The following is a 24496-nucleotide window of genomic DNA, read 5'->3' as shown; positions in this document are numbered from 1 at the left end:
GCCTTCTACTACCAGCCACCTTGATTTTTGACATTTAAATTTCAATTATTAGCCAGGTGTGGTGGCTCATGCCTGTAATCCCAGCACTTTGGGAGGCTGAGGCAGAAGGATCAGTTGAGGCCAAGACAAGCCTGGGCAACATGGTGAGACCCTGTGTCTACAGAAAATACAAAAGTTAGCTGGGTTTGGTGGCATGTACTTATAGTCCCGCCTGCTTGGGAGGCAGAGGTGGGAGGATTTATTGAGTCAGGGGGTGGAAGTCACAGTGAGACAAGATTGTGCCCCTGTTGGATTGTGCCACTCCATCCTGGGTGACAGAGCAAGACTCTGTCTCAAAAAAAAAAAAAAAGTCTGAGATAATCCATTTTTTAATTACTCTGCAATTAAAAGACAGAGCAGGGGCCAGGTGCGGTGACTCACGCCTGTAATCCCAGCACTTTGGGAAGCCAAGGTGGGCAAATCACTTGGGGTCAGGAGTTTGAGACCAGCCTGACTGACATGGCAAAACCCCATCTACACATAAAAAAAGTATAAAAATTAGCTGGGCATGGTGGTGCGCACCTGTAATCCCAGCTACTTGGGAGGCTGAGGCACTTGGGAGGCTGAGGCACTTGAACTCGGGAGGTGGAGGTTGTTGTAAGCTGAGATCACACCACTGCACTTCAGCCTGGGCGACAGAGCAATACTCTCAAAAGAGCAAATATTTTCTGGCTTAATGTATTTCAAATGACCACTTTCATATGAATCAAGTCTGAAACTGCATGCAGCAAAGTTTTGATATTATTTTTGCTTCTGTCTTTTAAATAGGTACAATTTTTTTGTCTTGGCTCTACAATTCATTAGCTATTGGATTTAAAAAACAACTTTGAGATATAATTAATATACATATAATACACCCATTTAAAGTGTACAATCCAATGTTCTTCAGTATAGTTACAGAGTTGAGCAACCATCACCACAATCTAATTTTAGAAATCTTCATCTCCCTTGAAAGAAACCTCATACTCATTAACAGTCACTCCCCATTCCTCCCAACCACCCGCAGGCCTAGGAACCACTTATCTGCTTTGTCTCTAGAGATTTGTTAAGTGGGGACACATTTTTGAGCAAAATCATTTCATATTCTAATTCTATAATTAAACAATAGCTTATTGTTCTGTAATTATCCAATAATGTAACCATAATAAACCAATTATTAATATATTCACACCTAATCTCGATTTTAGCTGGCACTTTGTGTGAAAAGTGAAGTTGGTGTTGGCCAGGTGGTTCTGTGTTATTGAAACTTCATTCCCAATAAGCACTGAGGCAACAGGTTTAGCTTCCTTCCTGCCCAGAAGTGTTCATTAAAGAGTTTGTAAAGTTTTCAAATTAAATTATAAATGTACCAGGAGCTTGCTGTTTAAGAATTCCTGGCCAGGCACGGTGGCTCAAGCCTGTAAACTCAGCACTTTGGGAGGCCAAGGCCGGCGGATTGCTTGAGCTCAGGAGTTTGAGATCAGCCTGGGGAAGATGGCAAAACCTCGTCTCTACAAAAATATGCAAAACTTTAGCCAGGTGTGGTGGTGCACACCTGTGGTCCCAGGTACTCTGGAGGCTGAGGTGGGAGGATTGTTGAAGCCCAGGAAGTCGAGGCTGCAGTGAGCTGTGCACTCTAGCCTGGGTGACAGTGAGACCTTGTCTTAAAAAAAAAAAAAAATCCTATGATGTTGTTTGTAAAGGCTAATCTCTAAGGTAAAAATCCATCCACATTCTTCTCAAACACAGATACATTCAGGGGTGTCTAATCTTTTGGCTTCCCTGGGCCACACTGGAAGAATTGTCTTGGGCCATAAAATACACTAACGATAGCTGATGAGGTTTAAAAAATCGCAGAAAAATTCTCATAATGTTTTAAGAAAGTTTACAAATTTGTGTTGGACAAACTTGCATTAACTGGTTTGGTCTGTAAATCTTGGTTTCCATAGACCTGATTTTCTTGAGGGCTTTTCTTTTTGGTCTCTCTGCAGTGATTAATGTGTGGCAATGAGCACTGAGCTTCCTCCTTGAAGGTCCAGACACCCCTGCACAGGGATAAAATGATGTTTTTAGGACAGACCCTTGCACTGCTGGTGTGTGCCATGTTCCAGGCATAAGAGCTTCAGTATCCGCACAACATAATTGGCCCTGATGGCTCATTTCCCAGCTTTCCTGGGTCCTTGTAGGAAACAGCAAGTTTGAAAACTGATATATTTTTCCTTTGTATTTTTTATTTTCATTTTTTTGAGACTGAGTCTCACTCTGTCGCCCAGGCTGGAGTGCAGTGGCGCGATCTCAGCTCACTGCAACCTCTACCTCCCGGGTTCAAGCGATTCTCCTGCCTCAGCCTCCTGAGTAGCTGGGATTACAAGCGTGCGCCACCATGCCTGGGAAATTTTTGTATTTTTAGTAGAGACGGGGTTTCACCATACAGGTCAGGCTAGTCTCAAACTCCTGACCTCAAGTAATCCACCCACATTGGCCTCTCAAAGTGCTGGGATTACAGGCATGAGCCACCGTGCCCAGCCAAAAAATGGATATATTTTTCTTTTCTTTTTTTTTTGAGACAGGGTTTCACTCTGTTTCCCAGGCTGGAGTGCAATGGCATGATCTCAGCTCACTGTAGGCTCAACCTCCTGGGCTCAAGTGATCCTCCTATCTCAGCCTCCCAGGTAGCTGGGACTACAGGTGGGTGGTTAATTTTTTTGGTATTTTTTTGTAGAGTCAGGGTTTTGCCATGTTGCCCACGCTGGTCTCAAACATCTGGGCTCAAACGATTCGCCCGCCTCGGCCTCCCAAAGTGCTGGGATTAAAGGCGTGAGCCACCAGGACCGACCTGAAAATGGATATATTAATATTTTTCTAGCATTCTGTAGCTACTAGTCAGGCAATGGTTTTCCTCTCTTAATACCAGATGAATTGGTAGGCTGAAATGGCAGAATCTGATACACATCCATAAGGCCATTATATAGACAAAAAGGTATATCTGGCCAGGGAAATGATAAATATAAGCCTTTGCCCCACTCATTTCCCTGACATAATGTTCAGGCTACCAGAATTCTGCCTGCAGAGTGACATGACTTTCAGTTTTCCACAGCACTTTCTGGTTTACAGGGCATGTTTGCAGATGTGATTAAATTTGAATTTCATTGCAATGCTGTGAGGTAGGTAGGGTGGGTCTTTGATTTTCCGGATGAGAAACCAAGTGTAAGAACTTGCTCAAGGTCAAATGGCTAGGTGATAGAACTGGAACACCTTGGTTAAAGCCCAGTCCCCATTAAAGCAGTCCTCTGGGGAGGCCATAAATGTATTCTAACTTTGCTCAAAAATATTTTGAAACTTCTCTTTCAGTACCTTCAAAATCTGTAGCATATCTTTGAATATCCTCAATGGAGGCACATTTCATCTCAGTCAGTGGTTCTTAAACTTGAGCGTGCACTGGAATCGCCTGGAGGGCTTGTTAAAACACCGACTGCTGGCCTCCATCCCCAAAGTTTCTGATCCATTAAATCTAAGGTAGGGCCTGGGATTTGTGTTTCAAATGACTTCCCAGGTGATGCCGATACTGCTGGCTTTAGGGCCATATTTTGAGAACCATATCCTAAGGAATTTATTTCTGGAAAGAGTGAATTGTTTAAAGCCAAGTCTAATGATTAAGGTGAGGGATCAAGCTAGGGAACTCCGCCATTGGCCAAAACCAATGGGCAACTGTAAAGAACAAGATCGGCTCTGGCAGAAATTCAAATAAAGAGCTCCAAAAAGGTTCTGAAAACAACATGTGGTCTGAATGTGAAGCTTCCCATGTGACCACTTTAAAAGGAAGAACACTCTTGCATGTGTGCTAAAGAATTCTCACAAGTGTACAGGAACACCTTGCACAAATTTACATTGTGAGATGTTCACTATCAACCTTTTATTCTCAGCTTAGGAAAAAAGAAACCATGGAGGTAACACCCACATTAGTACTGTATTAAGGAGGGATTAATAGTGATTTACAACAGCTGAACTGATTACACTGGCATGGCAGAGGTCTTTTTTTTCTTTTTTTGAGACAGGGTCTCGCTCTGTCACCCAGGCTGGAGTGCAGTGGTGCAATCACGGCTCACTGCAGCTTTGACCTCCCCGGACTCAAACGATCCTCCCAACTCAGCCTCCTGAGTAGCTGGGACTACAGGCATTTGCCATGATGCCTGGCTATAAAAAATTTTTTTGTAGAGATGGGGTCTCTCTATGTTGCCCAGGCTGGTCTCCAGCAACTCCTGGGCTCAAGCGATCCTCTTGTCTTGGCCTCACAAAGTACTGGGATTCCAGGAATGAGGTACTGTGCCCGGCCACCAGAGGTCCTTTCTATGCTGCAAAGGTGTGGAAGATGAGGGGGAAACTCCAACTCTTCATACCCTGAGTTTTTGGTTGTGACTGGAATGGAAAAGGTGAAAATATTTAATTTTGGATGCCAGAAATAAATATGTAGTATTTTGTTGGGGGGAATCCCAGCAGAAAGGAAAAAAAAAAGAACTACATTAGGTACTTAAGCTGGGAGAAAGTCAATCCTTCATGTCACAGCAGGGAAAAAAGAGGCGGAGGACTGCCTAAATATTGGTTCTATTTTAATTCCAATTCTACATTACATTAAACTCTCCCTGTACTCCTCTCTAATTTACAGCAAATGCTGACACAAATTGGTATGCCTTCTCTTCTTTGACATCAGTGTTTCTCTTGAATTATGTATTTCTATCTGGAATGAGGTTTATGAGGCTAAAGCCTTCTTTCATTAAGATAGGTGAGAACAGAGAAGGATCAATAAGCGGTTGAGTGCAAAATCAAAGTAAGGTGGGGCTAAGATATGCTCAGGGCAGCACTTCACTGCCCAAAGTGACTGTAAGTGGTATTACAAATGACACTGATCTTCTGAATTTCAATACATTGATTAAATTTCAACTACTATAAAACAAGAAAAACTCTATTAACCTTCATCCCAGAACTGCCAGATTCTTCCTTTATTGGTACCCTACAAGTATTTAGTAACCATTTTTAAGAAAGAGTACAGATAATCATAATAACTGCATCACTTGGATTCCATCTAAAATTGAGTCAAAGACAAAAGAAATCCCCTGCCTGATGCAGTGTGTCTCAGCCATCTCAGTCTTCACGCAGTTTGAGGTGCTTGGTTGTGGTGCTCAACCTACCTCACAGGTTGGTGCCATGGACAGATCTGGCCCCACTATTGTTGACAAATGGCTCCCAGTCCCAGTCAGCCATTAGTTCACATTGACAGAGGCCACTGGCTGGCTCCATCTGGGGCCTGACCGTGTCTCAGGGTCCATTCTCAGCTTTGTTAGTTTGTGATGGGCTCTGGGCTGGCTGGTCAGACCAGGACTGAAGTGGAGCATTTTGACGAAGCTGTTTTGAGATAACATTTGTAAAAAATGTAGATATACTGTCTTGTATTGCCAAATAATATACAGAACAGACATGCCTGATCCTTTCCGTTTTCTATACCTCATTCACCCTCGGCCCAAGCCTGAGCCTCACCCTCTAGGTAATCTTCAGCCATCTCTGAAAACTCTTCCATTTTTAATCTTTACCTATCACCCACTTCCCCCCAGGAATGGGAACTGGAGATAAAATGAAACTCTTTGTTTTTTCACATTTCTTGATAATTTAAAAAAGAACATTTTCTGTTTTGCTTATAATAATGTAAAAATTGTCCCTGAGTCAATATGGGCACATTAATGCAGCTCAACCGTAATGTTCTTTGGCTGAAACTGGCTGTGCCCAGCAGCCTTATGGTGATGTGGCTTACGCACTGGCACACCCCTTGTTTGGCTAGCCTGAGGAACATGTGAAGGACACTGTCACCCTGAGAGTGGGCTTGGGCCAGGAGCCCAGTGGGCTGCTCTAGCCTCTCTTCAACTTCAGGGGCAGGTGCTGCTCCCAGCCATGGCCCTCACCGCTCTGCTGGCTGGCAAGCTGCTGAGAAGAATGGCCTGTGGAGGCTGAAAATTGCTGAAAACCCCATTCTGCCCAAAATGTCTGCGGTGGGTTAATTTATTCTATAATTTAAAGAATTCCATGTTAATGAAAGAGAAGTGGAATCCTGAGAGCGAGCTAAAAATGGAATTAAAAAGGGCCCATTCTTCAGGCAATATTAATGAGAGCTTTGTATATATATTGGTGAGTAAATGGCAATTAAAACTAAAATGGCTGTTAGTGATTCACTGAGTTCTAAAGGTTGGCCTTTTGCCTTTTGTGGTCAGCAATCCCCTTTTTTTTGTGACCCCACTATTCTAGACAGAAAACAGTTAATCCAGTAGGACTTAGTATCTTACAAAAGACTCGCTAAAATATTTTCTGCTAAATGTTCATCTTCTAACAGCTGCTTTTTTATTTCAGTGAGAGGTACTTGAAATAAAATCATTGTTCTCCAAGAAAAATGCATGCTGAATAATATAGAGCTACCAGATTATTAAACAGCAAAGGCATTTCATAATATTAGCACCAACCACAGGTTCCACTTCTGCTGATGCACAAAATTTTGAGTAATTAGTCATTGCACAATGTTGTATTTATATTCATTTTTGCTCGAGCTGTTAGGCCACAAAATCAGTAGGCAGTTGCTGTTATAAAAGGATTCTCTGGGTTATTTATAATGTTTCTGCTTCTTCACACTTGCTGCTTCACTCTTGGGTCTTGAGCCAGGTCTACACTGTGAAAATGAAGGAAGGAACTGAGCAATTGTTCTGTGAATCTAACTGCATTGAAAGCTGGTGTGGATGATTCACAACCAACTGTGTATGTCTTGGCTGGTGCACCTGGTATATTTGTCTACACAACCCAAATTCGTCATATACTGGCTGATTTGTCACTTTATCAGGGAAGGATGCATAGTTACGTGAAGGCTGTTTCTACCACGAATAAGCTAGTGTCTAAGGCACAGGTGGTAGGGCAAGTATCTGAACTAGCATTATGTTGCAAAAGAGTTACCTTCAAATGTCAGTTACTTTAAATGAAGGATTGATTTCTGCTCTAAATGCTTGCCTGTTACACAGATCATTGATTCCCTAGAAGGCAGGCATACTGGATGGAAGGGCATTTACCGGATGGAAGGGCATTTATGGATCACCTGAGATTTTAATTTTATTTTTTGTAAGTTATACAGGCATCTTTCTGTGCTATCTGCAGAGAATCACTGATGACAGGAACTCTTTCTAGTGGGAGTAGGTTTTAGCTTTTATGTGAGTCAGAGTAAAAAATATGCTGAAAACCACTCAGACTGACAGAATGATCTGTTTGTTTCAACTATGAAATAACCATCTTAGTTATCTCTCCCCTGCCCCCACTTTTTTTAAGGAAATGAACTATCTTTATGTCATCTGAATTCCCATGAGCTCTCAAACCCACTTCTCAGCATCCCCATTTCCACTTCCCTAGTCCAGGATGCCACCATCTCTCACCCAGATCAATACGACAGTCTCTGGACTGTTCTCCCTGACTCCAGTCTTGTAAACTCCAATTTATTCTTCACACAGCAGCCATATTAATCTTTTTATAAAGTATAAATCTGATCAAATGTATCCCTTGCTTAAATGGCTCTCCATTGCCCTCAGAAGTGTGAATTCTCAGAAGTGGCAAAGGAAGCCCTTTACAACCCAACCCTGCCACCTCTCCACTTCATCCTTAACTCTCCTTTGTACTCAGGTCTTTCCAAATGGAACTATTTGAAGCAGCACAAATATGCCATGCTCCCTTTAGCTGCTTCATGAGCTGCTGCCTCTGCCTGAGTGCCACTTTACCAAGCTGCCTCTGCCTTATGCTTCAGCTCAGCTCCTTCCCTTACCCTCTCAAACAGCTTCCCTGGGCTCCTCAGGCTAGGTGGGCCCCCTCCACTGCATCACCATGGAACTTCTCATTCTAGCTGTATGGACTATGCACTCTTCTAGATTCCAAGCTCTTTGTGGCCAGGGACTGTCTTATTATGCCAGTGTGTCCCTGGCATACCAGTGTATATCCACTGTGTGGCATGTGGAAAATTCAGAGTGTGCTGAATAAGAAAGTGTACGGTGGGATGTGCCTCATTCCATTTTGCCATTCTTTCCAATAGAATATTTCCTATTTCTTAAGGAACTGTTTTCAGTTCTAGAGGCTGCTTTTGTATCATTAGTCTTGGAACTCCCACGATGCTCTGAGAATAAGATGAAAGGCAGCCTGAGGACCTTGACTGTGATCACTGCCTGTGAAGAAATCCAATTTAGGCTTCTCTTTGTAGCAATGTTATAGCCTAGAGATCTGAAAACTCTCCTTCTACAAGATACTCAGAACTCTGGGATAAAACAGAAGCCTTATTACTATTAATATATCTAAAAAATAGAAATAAGATTTTCCCAGAGTCCAAAAACAAAGAGAGTTCTAAAAACTAGCATGGCAAGAGCATAAACTACGGCCATCCAAGCAGTTTGCTGGTCTGGGTAATCTTGGGGCTTGGGTTTTAATGGCCATGTTTGGACAAAAGGTGGGTTTCAAGCAAAGTGGAGTGCTGGAACTAAGACTCCTACAGAAAACATGAACCAGGAAAAAAAAATTCCACCACTGGCTCAGAGAAACAGCAACAAATCCTGTCACTGAGACTTTGTAATGTGATCCTCTTCCTAAGCAGTTTGGGTTGTGAAATTTATACTACCTTTTGAGAAGTGTTTGTTCATATCCTTCACCCACTTTTTGATGGGGTTGTTTTTTTCTTGTAAATTTGTAAGACATTTATGCAGCCAAGAGACACAGGAAAAAATGCTCATCATCACTGGCCACCAGACAAATGCAAATCAAAACCATAATGAGATACCATCTCACACCAGTTAAAAAGTCAGGAAACAACAGGTGCTGGAGAGGATGTGGAGAAATAGGAACACTTTTACACTGTTGGTGGGACTGTAAACTAGTTCAACCATTGTGGAAGACAGTGTGGCGATTCCTCAAGGATCTAGAACTAGAAATACCATTTGACCCAGCCATCCCATTACTGGGTACATACCCAAAGGATTATAAAATCATGCTGCTATAAAGACACATGCACACGTATGTTTATTGTGGTACTATTCACAACAGCAAAGACTTGGAACCAACCCAAATGTCCATCAATGATAAACTCGATTAAGAAAATGTGGCACATATATACCACGGAATACTATGCAGCCATAAAAGGATGAGTTCATGTCTTTTGTAGGGACATGGATGAAGCTGGAAACCATCATTCTCAGCAAACTATCACAAGGACAAAAAACCAAACACCGCATGTTCTCCTTCATAGGTGGGAATTGAACAATGAGAACACTTGGACACAGGAAGGGGAACATCACACACCAGGGCCTGTTGTGGGGTGGGGGAAGGGGGGAGGGACAGCATTAGGAGATATATCTAATGTAAATGACGAGTTAATGGGTGCTGCACACCAACATGGCACATGTATACATATGTAACAAACCTGCACATTGTGCACATGTACCCTAGAACTTAAAGTATAATAAAAAAAAAAGTACTTAGAAAAGTGCTTAGAAAAAAAAAAGGGTTAAAGTTAGGATTAAGGTATAGAGATAGACCTGAAGAACAGATCATCTAAAATATGTAGTTTTATATGCTGTAGTACATTTTAACAAAGGTTTCATAATATAAAGCAGAAATAAACAGACAAAAAGAAGCCATTAAAAAAAAAAAGAAATTTATACTACCTGTGTGGCCAGAAATTCACAAGCCAAGAGATCAAAATAAAAGTATTCCTCAGCTAGGGATACTCCTGGGGCAGCAGGCAGAAGCAAAGGCAAATCTCTCTGGCAAGAAATACCTTCAACCTAGACTACATAGGATTCTCACAGATCAAGTACCACTGAAGATAAGCTCACAGCCCGCAATTATAAAACATGTGACAAAACAATCTATCATGAAGAGTAAGCAGTTAGACATGAAATTAGTCCTCAGCAATTTCAGATAATAGAGCCAGCTAAAAGAAACTACAGACACATGTTTAAAATGATTAAAGACAAAATAAGAAATTTTAAAATAAGAATCTACCATATGAAAGAATGGACAGGTTTGAGATAGAATCAAATGGAAATTTTAGAAATGAAAAATACGGTTTCTAAACACAAAAACAGGTTGCTAAACAAATTAGACATGGCTAAGAAGACAATTAATGAACTGGGCAAAAGACCTGAAGAAATAACCCAGAATATAGTACTGAGAGTCCAGGATATAGAAATTATGAAAGAGACAAAATTTAAAAGACATGAAGAATAGAAAGAGAAGGTCTACATAGATCTATATCTACATATCTATATATGTATGGAGAGAGAGAGAGAGAGAGAATATCTAATAGGGTTCCCAGAGAAAATAGGGGAAAGGCAACAATAAGAGAAAATGGTTGTGAGTTTTTCAGAATTGATGAAAAACATAAATACTGAGATTCAGGAAGAAGAGTCACGAGCAGTATAAATAAATTCAGATCTAGATTCCCTGTAGTAAAACTGCAGAATGACAAAGAACAAGAGACATTTTAATAAGCTAATACTGTCTTCAAATGTATTATTAATAGCTAAGTTCTGGTTCAGTGTGGTGGCTCATGCCTATAATTCCAGCACTTTGGGAGGCTGAGGTGGGAGGATTGCTTGAAGCCAGGAAGGAGTATAAGACAAGGCTGTGCAACAAAGTGAGACGCCAGCTCTAGAAAAAAAAATCAGCTGGGCATAATGGTGTATGCCTGTGGTCCCAGCTACTCAGGAGGCTAAGGTGGGAGGATAGCTTGAGCCCAGGAGTTTGAGGCTACGGTGAACTATGATGGTGCCACTGCACTCCAGCATGGGTGGCAGAGTGAGACCCAATCTCTTAAAAGAAAAAAAGCTAATCTCTTCATAACATTAAGCATCTTAAACACAGGAGTCATAGTGTGTTTGTAATATTTTATTTCTTAAAAACTATCAGAAGCAAAAATAGCAAAATGTTAAAAATCAATAAAGCTAGGTGGTGAGTCAATGGATGTTCATGATATTATTCTCTATACTGTTTAGTGTGGTTGAAATATTTCATTTGAAGGAAGAAAGGATAAAAGAAGGAAAGGAAGGAAGGAAAGAGAGGCAATCTGATTTGCCTTGGACTAGTGAGGGGCGAAATAAATGTATGTATTTAATGCAAATTATAGTCACAATACAACTTGATCTAAACAATCAGATTCCTACATATTAAAACTAAAAGTTAAAGAGAATACTAAATGAAGGAAAAAGATTTTCCTAATTGGGAACAGGACAGTCATGCGGAAGGCACCTAGCAGATGTCATTATAATCTTTCTTTTTCTAATTTTTGTTTGCTTGACCAAGGAAAGAAAACAATGTAACATTTTCAGTTTTTAGAGCATCTCTTAGGGGAGATGTACTTCACCTAACCTCTGGATCCCTTTGATCTCCAAATCCATAGCTTTTTCAGAGGCTGTACCACAGTATAGAACACTTCTGTATTTGTTCTTAAAGGAACTGAAATAGGAAGAGGAAAGCAAGAATGAATTGCTTTATAGCTGCTTTAAACTCTGTCCCACTGCAGTACATTCTGTTCACACACACACGTACACATAAGCACATGACATTCATGAAATTAACTGTTTATTCACAGTACATGCCATCAACATAGACATGCAAAGTATACACACCATTAACCTACAACACAAACACACATGCACACACTTTTATACAAAGGGCAGAGTTCAGCAAGCTATGAACCACACACCTCTTTTTCTATTTCCTTGTCCAACTCCATCAGCAGCAATGGGCATTGAGGGCAGTGGGCATGGCTCCCACTGCCATGGGCTCTATGGTTTGGCTCTAGGTGGTTTTTTTTTTCCCTCTTTTTGAGACAGGGTCTCGCTCTGTTGCCCAGGCTGGAATATAGTGGCATGATCTCAGCTCACTGCAGCCTTGGTCTCCCAGGCTCAAGTGATCCTCTTGCCTCAGCCTCCGAAGTAGTGGGGACTACAGACGTGTGCCACCATGCTGGCTAACTTTTTTTGTCGAAATGGGGTTTCGCCATGTTGCCCAGGCTGGTCTTGTACTCCTGAGCTCAATCTGCCCACATCTGCCTCCCAAAGTGCTGGGATTACAGGCTTGCACCCTTGTGCCTAGCTCTAGGTGGTTTTTTTTCACCTCCTCATAATTTCAGGTCTACCCTAGAAACATTGTCACTCAATGGAAACCACTAAGAAAATCTTTTGTGTTGTCCTTGCAGTTTTGCTCCTGAGAACACCATTACAACATCCTAGGAAGATGGGCGAGGAGTAGACCACAGGCTCACTGCCATATTATCACATCAATGTCTTAGAAGCTTAAGGAGGGTGGACAGGTGGGGCTTAGACGTAGGAAGCTAAGAGGAAGCGAAATCCTAATCGTAGTTGGGTAAGCAAGCTCCCATAACCTTATACAATGCCCTCTCACTGGGAAGAGGGACTATTTCATGTCTAGGTCCACAGAACATTCTAAATCTAGATTTAGTTCTTTCTCTCTTGACTTTTTCCAAGGCTGAAACAATGGTTCCTTTTCTGTACTGTACATCCACTTCCATACCCCGCTCCTACTACCATATTCCTCTTTCAGTCCCTGGCCGTATTTGAGTTCTGAAGCAGGGCCAGGGGCCCAGATCCCCTCAGGGAGCCCCTAAGCTGTCGGGCGGTAGTCACATGTACACGCATGTCCAGGTCTGTGGGACAGTACCTTGGGAAAATGGAAAAAACAGCCTTAGATTTGGCCCTGGTTCAATTCCTCAAAGTGAAGATGACATTTCTGGTAAGCAGTTACAATTAGATTTCTAGAGCCCTGGGTATTCAACTGATCACACGCAGGATTAAGAAAGATAATTTAAAATATTGAATTCTGCCTGATTAGCTAATAAATGAGGTGATCTGTTGATGTGGAAGTAATGTAATAGAGCTAATATGGCCCCCTGGGCATGACAGATGTCTTGTGTCTTGTCTATCCATCTCTTCTGCAATTACCTTGTCCTCTGTCCTTTCCTTACAGTCAGTGAACAACTTTTTGTCTTCTTCATTTTTTCTAGCCACCAGAGTCTGCAGAGTTTTACTAACATCATTTCTAAGGTTAAGAGGGCTGTTTCGGAACCTCATTTGGGTTTTCTTTATTCTATGATGCTGATTTCAGAGATGTTGTGCACTCTCTGTAACTTAGTTTTTTTTGGCCTGGTCCTTGTATGACTGTAGGTAAAACAATCTAAGGATATGTTTTTGTTTTTTTTTTTTTTTTTTTTTTTTGAGGAGTCTCCCTCTGTCACCCAGGCTGGAGTGCAGTGGCGCGATCTCGGCTCACTGCAAGCTCCGCCTCCTGGGTTCACGCCATTCTCCTGCCTCAGCCTCTCGAGTAGCTGGGACTACAGGTGCCTGCCACCACGCCCAGCTAATTTTTTGTATTTTTAGTAGAGACAGGGTTTCACCATGTTAGCCAGGATGGTCTCGATCTCCTGACCTCGTGATCCACCCGCCTCGGCCTCCCAAAGTGCTGGGATTACAGGCGTGAGCCACCGCGCCCGGCCTAAGGATATGTTTTAAAATGGAAAACTGGGCAATTATTCTGTTTTCAAATCATTTATAAGGAGCATTTATATCTAAGATTTATTGTTTCCCTGGGCATCTTAAATGTAGAACTTAAGGAATGTAAGAAATCCAGTTGATCCCCTAGTCCCCTGAGAAAACTAAGGCTCAGGGAGGGTAAGCGACTCTTAACACTCAAACTAGTTACTTTCCCAGAAGGAACCAGAACTCTTTTATTATTTGCAGAAGGCCTGTTATTATATGCCAAGCATTGTATTAAGCAGTGGGGTTGCCCCAAGAGAACTCTCTGAGATGGACCTTAAGGATGGGCAGGAGTTTGCCTCAACTAAAAAGCTAGTTTGTGAATGTTAAAAAAGAAGAATCACATTTTCACTAACCTTTATAGTTTAGCAGTTTATAGTTTAGCTTCTACTTAAAGAAATGTAATAAAAAAATGATTTGGTTATAGTGTCTGAGAGTGGTGCACCTCTCCTCCAGGTTTGATCATTCAATGATGAGAATGAATGAACATGAGTTGTTCCAGAACCTTTGCTGTCTGGAATGGGCATGATCCTGCAACATCACTGTCCATGTGTATTAGTCCATTTTCACACTGCTATAAAGAAATACCCAAGACTGGGTAATTTATAAAGAAAGGAGGTTTAACTGACTCACAGTTCCGCATGGCTGTGGAGGCCTCAGGAAACTTACAATCATGGTGGAAGGAAGCACTGTTCTCAGGGTATACATGGATTATTTCATTTAAATGAGGCTGCAGTATACTGTACAAAGTAAGCAAGGCCTTTTCAAGATCTGGCGGCTTCTGAAGGTCTACAGAAAAGGAGTAATTATAGATGCCTGTATCATGACAAGTGACAAGTAGGCACATCTTCCATGGCTGCAGGTGAGATAGAGCATGTGAAGGGAAGGGAGAAGAGCCCCTTATAAAATCATCAGATCTCGTGAGAACTCACTATCACAAGAATAGCATGGCGAAAAGTGCCCCCCATAATCTAATCACCTCCCACCAGGTCCCTCCCTCAACACCTGGGGATTACAATTCGAGATGAGATTTGGGTGGGGACACAGAGCCAAACTATATCACCACGTGGTCCTGCTCCTTACCATGGTAGGAAGAAGCTGGAGTTGCATCATGGTGCATTATACTAATATACAGAGCCAAGAGAATATCCATTCTGCTTAATGGTGGGTGATACAAGCTCCTGGTCTACGCTACCTGGTACCTAAATGATCCATAAAGTGGTAAAGTGAACAATCAGGTATATAGGGATGTACTAGTAAGAACTAACACATACTAAGGGCTTACATGTGCCAGGCACTGTTCTCAGGGTATACGTGGATTATTTCATTTAAACGAGGCTGCAGTGTACTGTACAAAGTAAGCAAGGCCTTTTCAAGATCTGGCCGCTTCTGAAGATCTACAGAAAAGGAGCCTGTATCATGACAAGTGACAAGGAAAGTCAGTGCTGGAATGTCAAATAAGAGAGAGTGAAGGCTAGGCAGACTGTCACCAAATCAAGAGGCAGGGTGGTGACTGAGGTAGCAAGTACATGGGTGTTGGAGACAGACAGACAGACAGATAGGCAGACCGACCAACTTAAAAATCAATCCTGGCTCTGCCAACTTACCAGCTGTAGGACCCTGGGCAGGTCATGTAACCTTTGAGAACCATAGTTGCCTCCTCCCTCAAACAGTCAAAAACCCATCCTGCAGGTTGTTCTGAGAATGTGAAGTAACGCATAGAGTCCAGCATGATGCCTGGCACAGAGTGGTGCCCAGCTTTTATTATTAGCCTAAAGAATCCTCATGCCCCCAAATAATCTAATTTCAGAGGCTAATGAACCAAGGAATTTCAGAGGTCAGAGGTGCCTCAGAGATCAGCCACACCAGACACATCATGCTTAGATGAACAACCTGAGCCCCAAACATAAGACATCATTTGCCCAAAGCAGCACCGCTAGTTAATGGCTAAATCAGGGTTAGAACTCAGGCCACTGGGACTGATGACTACAGCTAAACCATATGCAAAAACCCTTGAGATATTTCACCAAAAAGATGATTTAGGCCAGTCCTCTTAAGTTTGCTTTGGATTACTTTCTCCTTACAGAACAGCCAATTTTCTAGCATTCACTTCAGGTCACTTGTGAAGCACATTCACTTGATTCCTTGTGTGTATTAGGCTGCTAGGGCTGCTGTAACAAAATACCATGGACTGAATAGCTTAAATAATAGAAATTTATTTCTCACAGTTCTGGAGGCTGGGAAGTCCAAGATCAAGGTACTGGCAAAGTAGGTTTCATTCTGAGGCCTCTTCTCTTGGCTTGTAGGTAGCCACCATCTTGCTGTGTGCTCACATGACTCTTTGTGTACACACACAGAGAGAGAGAAAAAGGGAGAGAGCGAGAGAGTGAGCTCTCTGGTGTCTTTCCTTATAAGGATACTAATCCCATCGAACCAGGACCCTACCCTTATGACCTCATTTAACCATAATTACTTTCTTTTCCTATCTCCAAATACAGTCACATTGGGGGTTAAGGCTTCAACATATGAATTCTGGTGGGAACGCAATTCAGTCCACAGCATGGTGTTACATGTTCCTCCATCTTTCATGAGCCATTCCATCCAGGACTGTTTCAAATGGGAGATGAAGTACGTGAACTACCAAATACCTAAACGTGAGGCATCACCTATTGGCTGATCCCTTTTACAACTCCAGATAATCCATCAACTGAAGACCAAGCAATGTGGCAAAAGCCAGAGTTAATATCACTCAAGCTATGATTAATTGTGAGACTGAGGGTTGAAGAGTTAAATGGAAATCTATAAGCAGATTCATTCATTCAGAAAACCTGAACGTGAGGAAAATTTGTCTGAAGATCTGCTGTACATTTGAATGACGAACAGAAACAGTGATGCTTTGACATTTATTCTGGTATTTCCAAGAAGAACTGTATAAAATAACATGTTTTCTGAGGAATGGTTTCTTTAAAAAGATTAAGGAAAAAAACCTGTCAAAGTATATAACAAACTACCAGACAGAAGGAGCCTCAAGTGCCCTCAATAGGAAGGTAATGGAGATCTACGTTTTTGGCACCAGGAGTCTATCCATTCAGAGGTTATCCTACGTCAAGGGGCTCCTCGGCCCAGTTACATGAAGATTATGAACTGCTTGAGAGGTTCTGTGTGAGGATAATGCCCAGTACACCCTCAGAGAAATGATATCACCAATCTCATTTGCTAGATGTGGCTCCAAATAGCTTTTGGTCATGCCCAAAGTCATATTTATTTCAAATTACAAAGTAATACATGAAAAATACAGGCTTATGGAAAAACTCAAATAATTCAGTAGAGTATGGATAGATAGAAGTCCCCCTTTATAACACCTTCTCCCCAGCCTATACCCCTTCCCATGAATAATGATCATAACAGCTAGTGAGGTTTTTTCCAGATTTTAAAATATGCATTTACTTAGAGATAGCTAGAGAGTTACTTTCAAGTAAATGGCACTACATTATTATTCATATTTGCCCTTCTCCTATTGATGATTAGGAGGACACACCTTCTCAAGTTTTGGTTATTGCAAACAAAGTTGAATTAAACATTCTTGTACAAATATTTGTGTATGTGAGCATTTTTGTAGGATAGACTCTTAGAAGGAGATTTACTATTCTCTCTCTCTCTTTCTTTCTTTTTCTTGAGACAGGGTCTTGCTATGTTGCCCAGGCTGCTCTTGAACTCTGGGCCTCAAGCAATCCTCCTGCCTCGGCCTCCCAAAGTGCTTGGATTACAGGTGTGAGCCAGCATGATCAGCCAAGATTTACTATTTTCAAAGGGAAAGTATATTTTAAAGATTAGTACTGTCAGCTGGGCATGGTGGCTCACGCCTATAATTCCAGCACTTTGGGAGGCCAAGGTGGGTGGATCATCTGAGGTCAGTTCAAGACCAGCCTGACCAACATGGTGAAACCCTGTCTCTATTAAATACAAAAAATTAGCTGGGAGTGGTGGCGCATGCCTGTAATCCCAGCTACTTGGGAGGCTGAGGCAGGAGAATCGCTTGAACCGGGGAGGCAGAGGTTGCGGTGAGCCGAGACTGCGCCATTGCACTCCAGCCTAGGCAACCAGAGCAAAACTCCATCTCAAAAAAAAAAAAAAAAAAAAAAAAAAAAGATTAGTACTGTCAAATTTCCCCTCTGGAAACACTGTACAAATTTACATTCCCACCAGAATTACATGATTGTATAATATTTGTTTTGTGATCTATTTGGACTTAAACATTCTCAAATTTTAATTTTGGCCAAACTTATGGGTAATAAAGAGGACCTCACTGTTATTTTAATGTGTATATTCCTGACTTCTAATGAGGTTAAGCATTGTCTCATTTCTTTATTTTTTCGTATTTCTTATTCAGTGACTTGCCTATTTATATTATTCTAGGGAAATACTTGATTTTTTTAGTTGTAATTACACTATTTTTTAGTTGTAATTTTTTGTTATAATATGTGCAATTACACATATTAATCCTATAATATTGCAAATATTCAAATTAGCTGTAAGTAGATATTCAAAAGTGTATGACTATGCATAGAAAAAAATCTGGAAAGATTTACACCAAAAGGTTAACAATTACTTTTAAGTGGATGGGTCATGGATACTTGACTTTCTTCTTTATACCTTTCTGTGTTGCTGCTCTCCTTCCCTCCTTGAACACTAAAGTATGTATTAATTTCACAAGTAGGAAAAGCCCCAATAAAGTGATTAGTGGAATAAAGGTGATAATGAAGGCTCTCAAGGCAATTCTAACAGAGGATTTCCAAAGGCACTTTGAGTAGTAGCTGTGTCAATAGAGTAAGTCTCCTAAAGTCAGGGTTTGAAGGAAACAACAGTCACTTCTCGGATAAGAAAAACTGACAGTGCAGTTCAAAATTAGCCTTATTACTTTACCTCTTCAGCACCCAAGATTCGACCATTTTTTAAACCATATTATTTTACCCACCCAGCCCTTTCTCAAGTGTTGCCAGTAAACAGTAAGGGACACCGAAACATCTTGGCTATAACAGAAGCTTCTGGACAGAAATGTGCAAAGGCTCTATTCAAGGACAAAATGGCTTTTGAGCCATAAATCCCCCCAGAAACTCAACTAATTACTACATGCAAAGGAAGTATATGTTGATCAGAAAGGAGATGAGAAGAAGAAGAATAGTCTGCTGGGGAAACACAGTTCAAGGAAAGTCACGGAGACTAGTACTGGCAGTACCCATGCAAGAACTGCTAAGTATTCAGTCTTCCCAGAAGGACTATGGCTAAGCAGGGAACAGGGCCTCAGGTTGCCTGGGTTGAGAAACACCTCTTGAGATCACCTCAATTCATTAGTTCTGAGTACATTTTGCAATATTAGTTTGACTTTCCACTGGTGGCAGTGACAAGGGTGGGGAGAGGAGAATGTAGGGTGGAGGAAAGGTCACACCAAGTTGGGAATGATGGCCCCTCAGATGCTAGGTTTTCAAAGATTGAACTGTCAGTCTGGATAGGGCCTAAAAGGTGGGTCCATTAACCCCATCCTTGAGACAGCCGGGATGGCCGCAGGCCAGACCCCAGGATGAGAGGAATACAAGAGGCCACCTGGGAAACCTGCGAGTAACCTGCCAGCCCCAGCAATCACCTCATCCTAAGAAAGTGCTTCCGTGCAAACTTTAACAGAAATTATCTCTACTTCTTACTGGTGAAATCCTAATTTAGAGTTAACTCTCAAGCCCTGAGTAGTTATGGGACACCCATGCAGCTGGCTGCTGCTGCCTAGTGCCTCATCAGCAACTCTGAACACTATAGGACTCAAATGTGAAGGATAGAAAGAAAGGAGAATAAAGAATAGGAAAGATAAATTCCCTGTGCCCCTGGCTTTTGTTTGTTCTCAGCTTACTTACATACCCATGCATTATTACAGAGTGAGTGTTTCTTAAGAAGACAGATTTAGCCTATGGACTAAATTCTTGAGAGTGTTATTGTAGATTCCAGGACTTAACCATTTACATAAAGAAAAGCAATTTATATGTCAAGAATTTCAGTGCTTATAAACCAGGGATAACTAATGTTATAATATATCACAGTAGCACAATAATCCTAAAATATACCATGCTTAGGTGTGTGTCTCTGATTATGGAGTGCTTACTCAGTGCAATCCTAAATGCAAGCAGGCAAACCCCCTAACATTCAGGTTGGAAGAACAGAGGGCGGACATGCACTCTCTGTCATTTGGAGGCTGAGATTCAGATAACATATAGAAATGGGAGAAGAGACACATCTGTCATGTCTTCCAAACTGAGCTGAGGACATCTGCAGCTACTGCCACCATCTCACTCTAGTACAACGGGAAAAACAGATGTAAAAATAGAAGTGATATATTCAACTATTAACAGTGAGGCAAAACTGAATATAGCAGTCTGCAGAAGCACTGACGTAGAACGGGAAATGGCTTCTTCTAGGCAGGCTGTCTGCCTTGAGTGGACAACATGCCAACTAAAGATGTTTCCACCATCCATGTCATCCCTGACTTTTTAATAAGGGATTAGGAGGAAGAGAAAAGCGAGAAGGTTACAAACCGACTGAGAGCAAGTAATACCCTCCTGACAGAAAAGTGAAGGAGCCCATTTGTTCAGAAGAAAATGCCTCCCTGGGAGCTCCTCACTCGCCACGTGAATTATCTTCTCTTTATCAGATTTATGAAGAGGCTGCACAGCTGTATGAAGAACAGGTAAGAATTTTAATAATGAAAGTGCTGGATGAGAGGACGAAGACAGCATAAAAAAGATGAGGAAGATTCTAGACCCAGAAAATCACTACCCTGGTTCCTGTCAGTGTCACTGCTGCTCCACCTGGGGGATGCTGAGAGTCCATTCACACATATTCAGCAGGGCAATTCAGTGGAGAGTCTTTATCACGAATATCCATTCATGAGTGAATTGCTTAGGCGGAGCTTTTTTGTTGTTGTTTGAAATATAATTCATGCATCATAAAATTCACTCTTTAAAGGGGTATGCTTTAGTGTTCTTTAGTATTACCCACAAGCTTGTCCGACCATTACCACTGATTCCAGAACATTTTCATCACCCCAAAGAGGAACTCCATACTCATTAGTAGTCACTCTCCATCACCTTCCAGCAACCATCAGTTGACTTCCTGTCTCTATGGATTTATAATACCTATTCTGGATATTTCATAGAAATAAAATCATAATATATGACCTCTTATGCCTGGCTTCTTTTACTTAGTAGTATGTTTTCAAGGTGCATCCATGTCATAGCATGAATCAGTACTTCATTCCTTTTAAAAAAGAATTATTTAATATTTCACATATTTTAACATAAATAACTCAGTGCATTTAGTATTGTCACAATGTTGTACGATCACCAACCTCTTACCTAGTTTCAAAACATTTCCATTACTCTAAAGTAAAACTCCTTACCCATTAGGCAGTTTCTCCCCATTCCTCCTCCCCCAGTCCCTGGCAACCACCCATCTATGCTCTGTATCTATGGATTGATCTATTCTGAATATTTCATTTAAATGGAATCATATAATATGTTAACACTTTGTGTCTGGCTTCTTTCACTTAGCATAATGCTTTGGAGGTTCATCCATGTTGTTGTATGTATCAGTATTCTTTTTAATGGCTGAATAATATTCCATTGTATGGATATACCACAATTTGTTTATCCATCATCTGCTGATAAACATTGGGTTCTTTCCAATTTTTGGCTATTATGAATAATGCTGCTATGAACATTCACATACAAGTTTTTGTGGACACATGTAAGGCTTAAGTATAAATGCCCAATCCCTCTCCATTCCCATTTTCATGAGGCTAATACTTTAAATTCTTTTAGTGGTTTCTTCTGGTAATTATCTGATGTTTCTGGCAATACACTTATACTGCTTTTAGAAAACCAGTTTTAGGGTTGGGCATGGTGGCTCATTGCCTATAATCCCAGCACTCTAGGAGGCTGAAGTGGGTGGATTGCTTGAGCCCAGAAGTTTGAGACCATCTTGGGCAACATGGTGAAACCCTGTCTCTACTAAAAATATAAAAATTAGCCAGGCATGGTGGCATGTACCTGTAGTTCCAAACACTTGGGAGACTGAGGCAGGAGGATCACCTGAGCCTGGGAGGCAGAGGTTGCAGTGAGCCAAGATGGAGCCACTGCGCTCCAGCCTAGGCAGCAGAGTGAGAACCTGTCTCAAAAAAAAAAAAAAAAGTCAATTTTAGATATTATCTCTTGAGTTCCAATTATGGAAGATAAACATTTAGTTTTCTTATGTCCCCCCATGTGCAAATGCACACTCACTTTATCCTCCCATCTTCACAATATTATTCTAATCTCCATTTCTGGTTAAATCTAGAATTAGCATTTACATTGTTATGACTATGCATTTATAGCATTTATAGCCACGTCATGTACAAAGATTATATTCACTTAATCATACATTTTCCCCTTAGGTTCTAGATGACCTAGAAGGGAAAATTTGCTTTACTTAAACATTTTCCTCAGTTTCCTATGTACCAATTAATAGTTCATCTTCAAATTCTGCAAGAAAATGAAAAATCTCTAGATATATTAAAACACACTGGACATTCTACTGTTTTCTTGTCAGCATCCACTTCCCTATCCTCTGATAAGAGTGATTTGTATCTGAAACCAGGGGCAGGGACATGACATGAGGCACAGCGTGGGCAGGGAGTGGACCCACCTGAGCTCATAGCCCACTATGAGGAAGGCAGAGCTGACAGGGAGGGAGCCAGTGAGCAAGTGACCTGACTTGCCTGGATGACACTGTTCAGCCTCTGCATTCTGCCATATCTTTACACTTTGCAATTATATGCACCAAATAAATCCTTTTTCCTGCATAAGCCTGAGTTGTGCTTCTGGTGCTTACAACCCAAAGGGGTAGTAACTAACATGGACACTGAGAATAGGGGCTAAGCCACTTCTGTGCATCCACGTAGGTCTTTGAGGAACCCTCATTTTACTTTTAGCAGGAGATGCATAGAGTCTTTTCATTTTAGTGAAAGTAGTGTTAGTCTAATGCAGGATCAATTTCAGAACTAAGGATCCCCTCAAATTCAGGTTCTTGTCCTTGACAAAACAGAAAATAAACTAATAGTTTCAGAAATGACTAAATATGAAGAGAATAGCAACACCAAGCACACTTTATCAAATACCTGGTAAAGCACATTTTGAAAGGCAACCAGGATGTTAATTTCATGTCACATAACCATTTCTTGCACTTGAATATTTTTCAAAGTATATTCACATCCAAAACTTCATCAGATCCCCTCAGCCTTCTTTTTTCATAACGACCCACATTTTAAAGTCGCTTCTAAGCATAAAAACAAGCCAAAACATATTTTATGAACAATTATCTATCAGTTTCTTCTAAATAAAAACCCTAAAATGTTTATTCTTCCTCAAGTCTAGTTTACTTACTTTTCTAGTCAGCTCTCCTGAATCTGTTTTTCTTTCTTTTTTTTTTTTTTTGAGACGGACTCTCGCTCTGTTGCCAGGCTAGAGTGCAGTGGTGCAATCTTGGCTCACTGCAACCTCCGCCTCCCAGGTTCAAGTGATTTTCCTGCCTCAGCCTCCCAAGTAGCTGAGACTACAGGTGTGCACCACCATGCCCAGCTAAGTTTTGTATCTTTAGTAGAATGGGGTTTCACCATGTTGGCCAGGATGTTCTTGATCTCTTGACCTCATGATCCGCCCACCTCAGCCTCCCAAAGTGCTGGGATTACAGGTGTGAAGTGGCGCCTGGCAAGCTCTTCTGAATTCTAATAATAAACAAACAATTTGTGTTTCCCTAGCTTTAGGGGAACCATGAGTCTTTTTTCTAACTTGTTTCCTTTTCATTCCTACTCTGTAGCCATGGCTTGTTCACTTAGCACACTTGTCCTTAGCACAGCACCGTACATAAAAAATGTCTGTGTGGAGTCCATATGCCTAGTTTCGAATCTCCAGCTCTGTTACCTACCAGCAATGTGATCCTGTACAAATTTCTTCTTCTGTAAAATGGAAATAATACCTGTCTCATAGAATTGTTTAAAGATTAAGTGAAAAAAAAAAAGATTAAATGAGATGTATGCAAAAGAGACACAGCAAGCATGCAGTAAATGTTAGCTGCTAGAATTTGTTGGTTAAAAGAATGATCTCTGCTAACCAGTGCTCCTTGCTGTTCATTTCACTTGAGAAGCTTGTAAGACACAGCTACTTGTTCACTGTCTAGAATCTAAGCCCCACAAGGGCAGAGACTTTGCCTTATTTATTGCTATATCCCCAGCAACTATCATATGACTGGGACATAATAGGTATTCCACAAATCCCTATTTGTTGATGAATGACTGGATAAATGGATGAATACCGGTAACACAGGTATAATTTTACTGCTATTCTGATTTTATGAATGAGGAAACTACGTCTCAGAGAGGTCAAGCTGCTTGCATAAAGTCCCACAGAGAGTTAGAGAGGGATTAAAATACAGTTCCCCTGCCTGGTTGTTCTTCTCTTTTACCATATCACTTACTAAGGCTTTATTTCATTATCCAAAACTTCAGGTACAGCATCTAATTAGTTACTAAGTAACAATTTTCAAAGGCTAAACATGATTCTTAAATTTTAAAACTTACCGTGGTATCCACAGCCTTGACTTTCTCTGTGGGAATGTGCTTTGGCTCAGGTTCTGTCTGTGACAGCACCACACATCCTTCAGCCCCTAAGGTAATGATTACCACCTGGCAGCCCCTTTTCAAGAGCACTAATGCAGCCTCCCCAGCATCTGCAGCGCTGCCCACCGTGAGGCCAGTTAAAATCTCAGCCTAGAATACACAAAAGTCAACAGAA

The 24496-nt window shown here is 41.2% G+C and overlaps 1 protein-coding gene across 7 annotated transcripts in view; it reads right to left on the bottom strand.

The window, feature by feature from the left end:
* The window catches only part of RBKS (ribokinase), a 110553-nt gene that overhangs the window by 23366 nt on the left and 62691 nt on the right, over positions 1-24496 (bottom strand). Inside the window, exons 7-9 of one of the 7 annotated variants that reach the window (XM_055377656.2) lie at positions 24283-24471; positions 21719-21836; positions 15855-15967 (exon numbers count right to left, since the gene is read on the bottom strand). In XM_055377656.2, the coding sequence (XP_055233631.1) occupies positions 15855-15967; positions 21719-21836; positions 24283-24471 (420 nt within the window). Of the gene's footprint in view, positions 1-762; positions 6725-15854; positions 15968-21718; positions 21837-24282; positions 24472-24496 lie in introns of those variants that run through there. The other 6 variants (XM_055377659.2, XM_055377658.2, XM_063695992.1 and 3 more) reach the window with 6 other exon arrangements.

The sequence above is a fragment of the Gorilla gorilla genome, chromosome 12 (assembly GCF_029281585.2).
Source record: "Gorilla gorilla gorilla isolate KB3781 chromosome 12, NHGRI_mGorGor1-v2.1_pri, whole genome shotgun sequence".
Lineage (NCBI taxonomy): Eukaryota > Metazoa > Chordata > Mammalia > Primates > Hominidae > Gorilla > Gorilla gorilla.
Note: the sequence above shows the minus strand (reverse complement) of the source record. Positions and strands in the feature narration are given on the sequence as shown.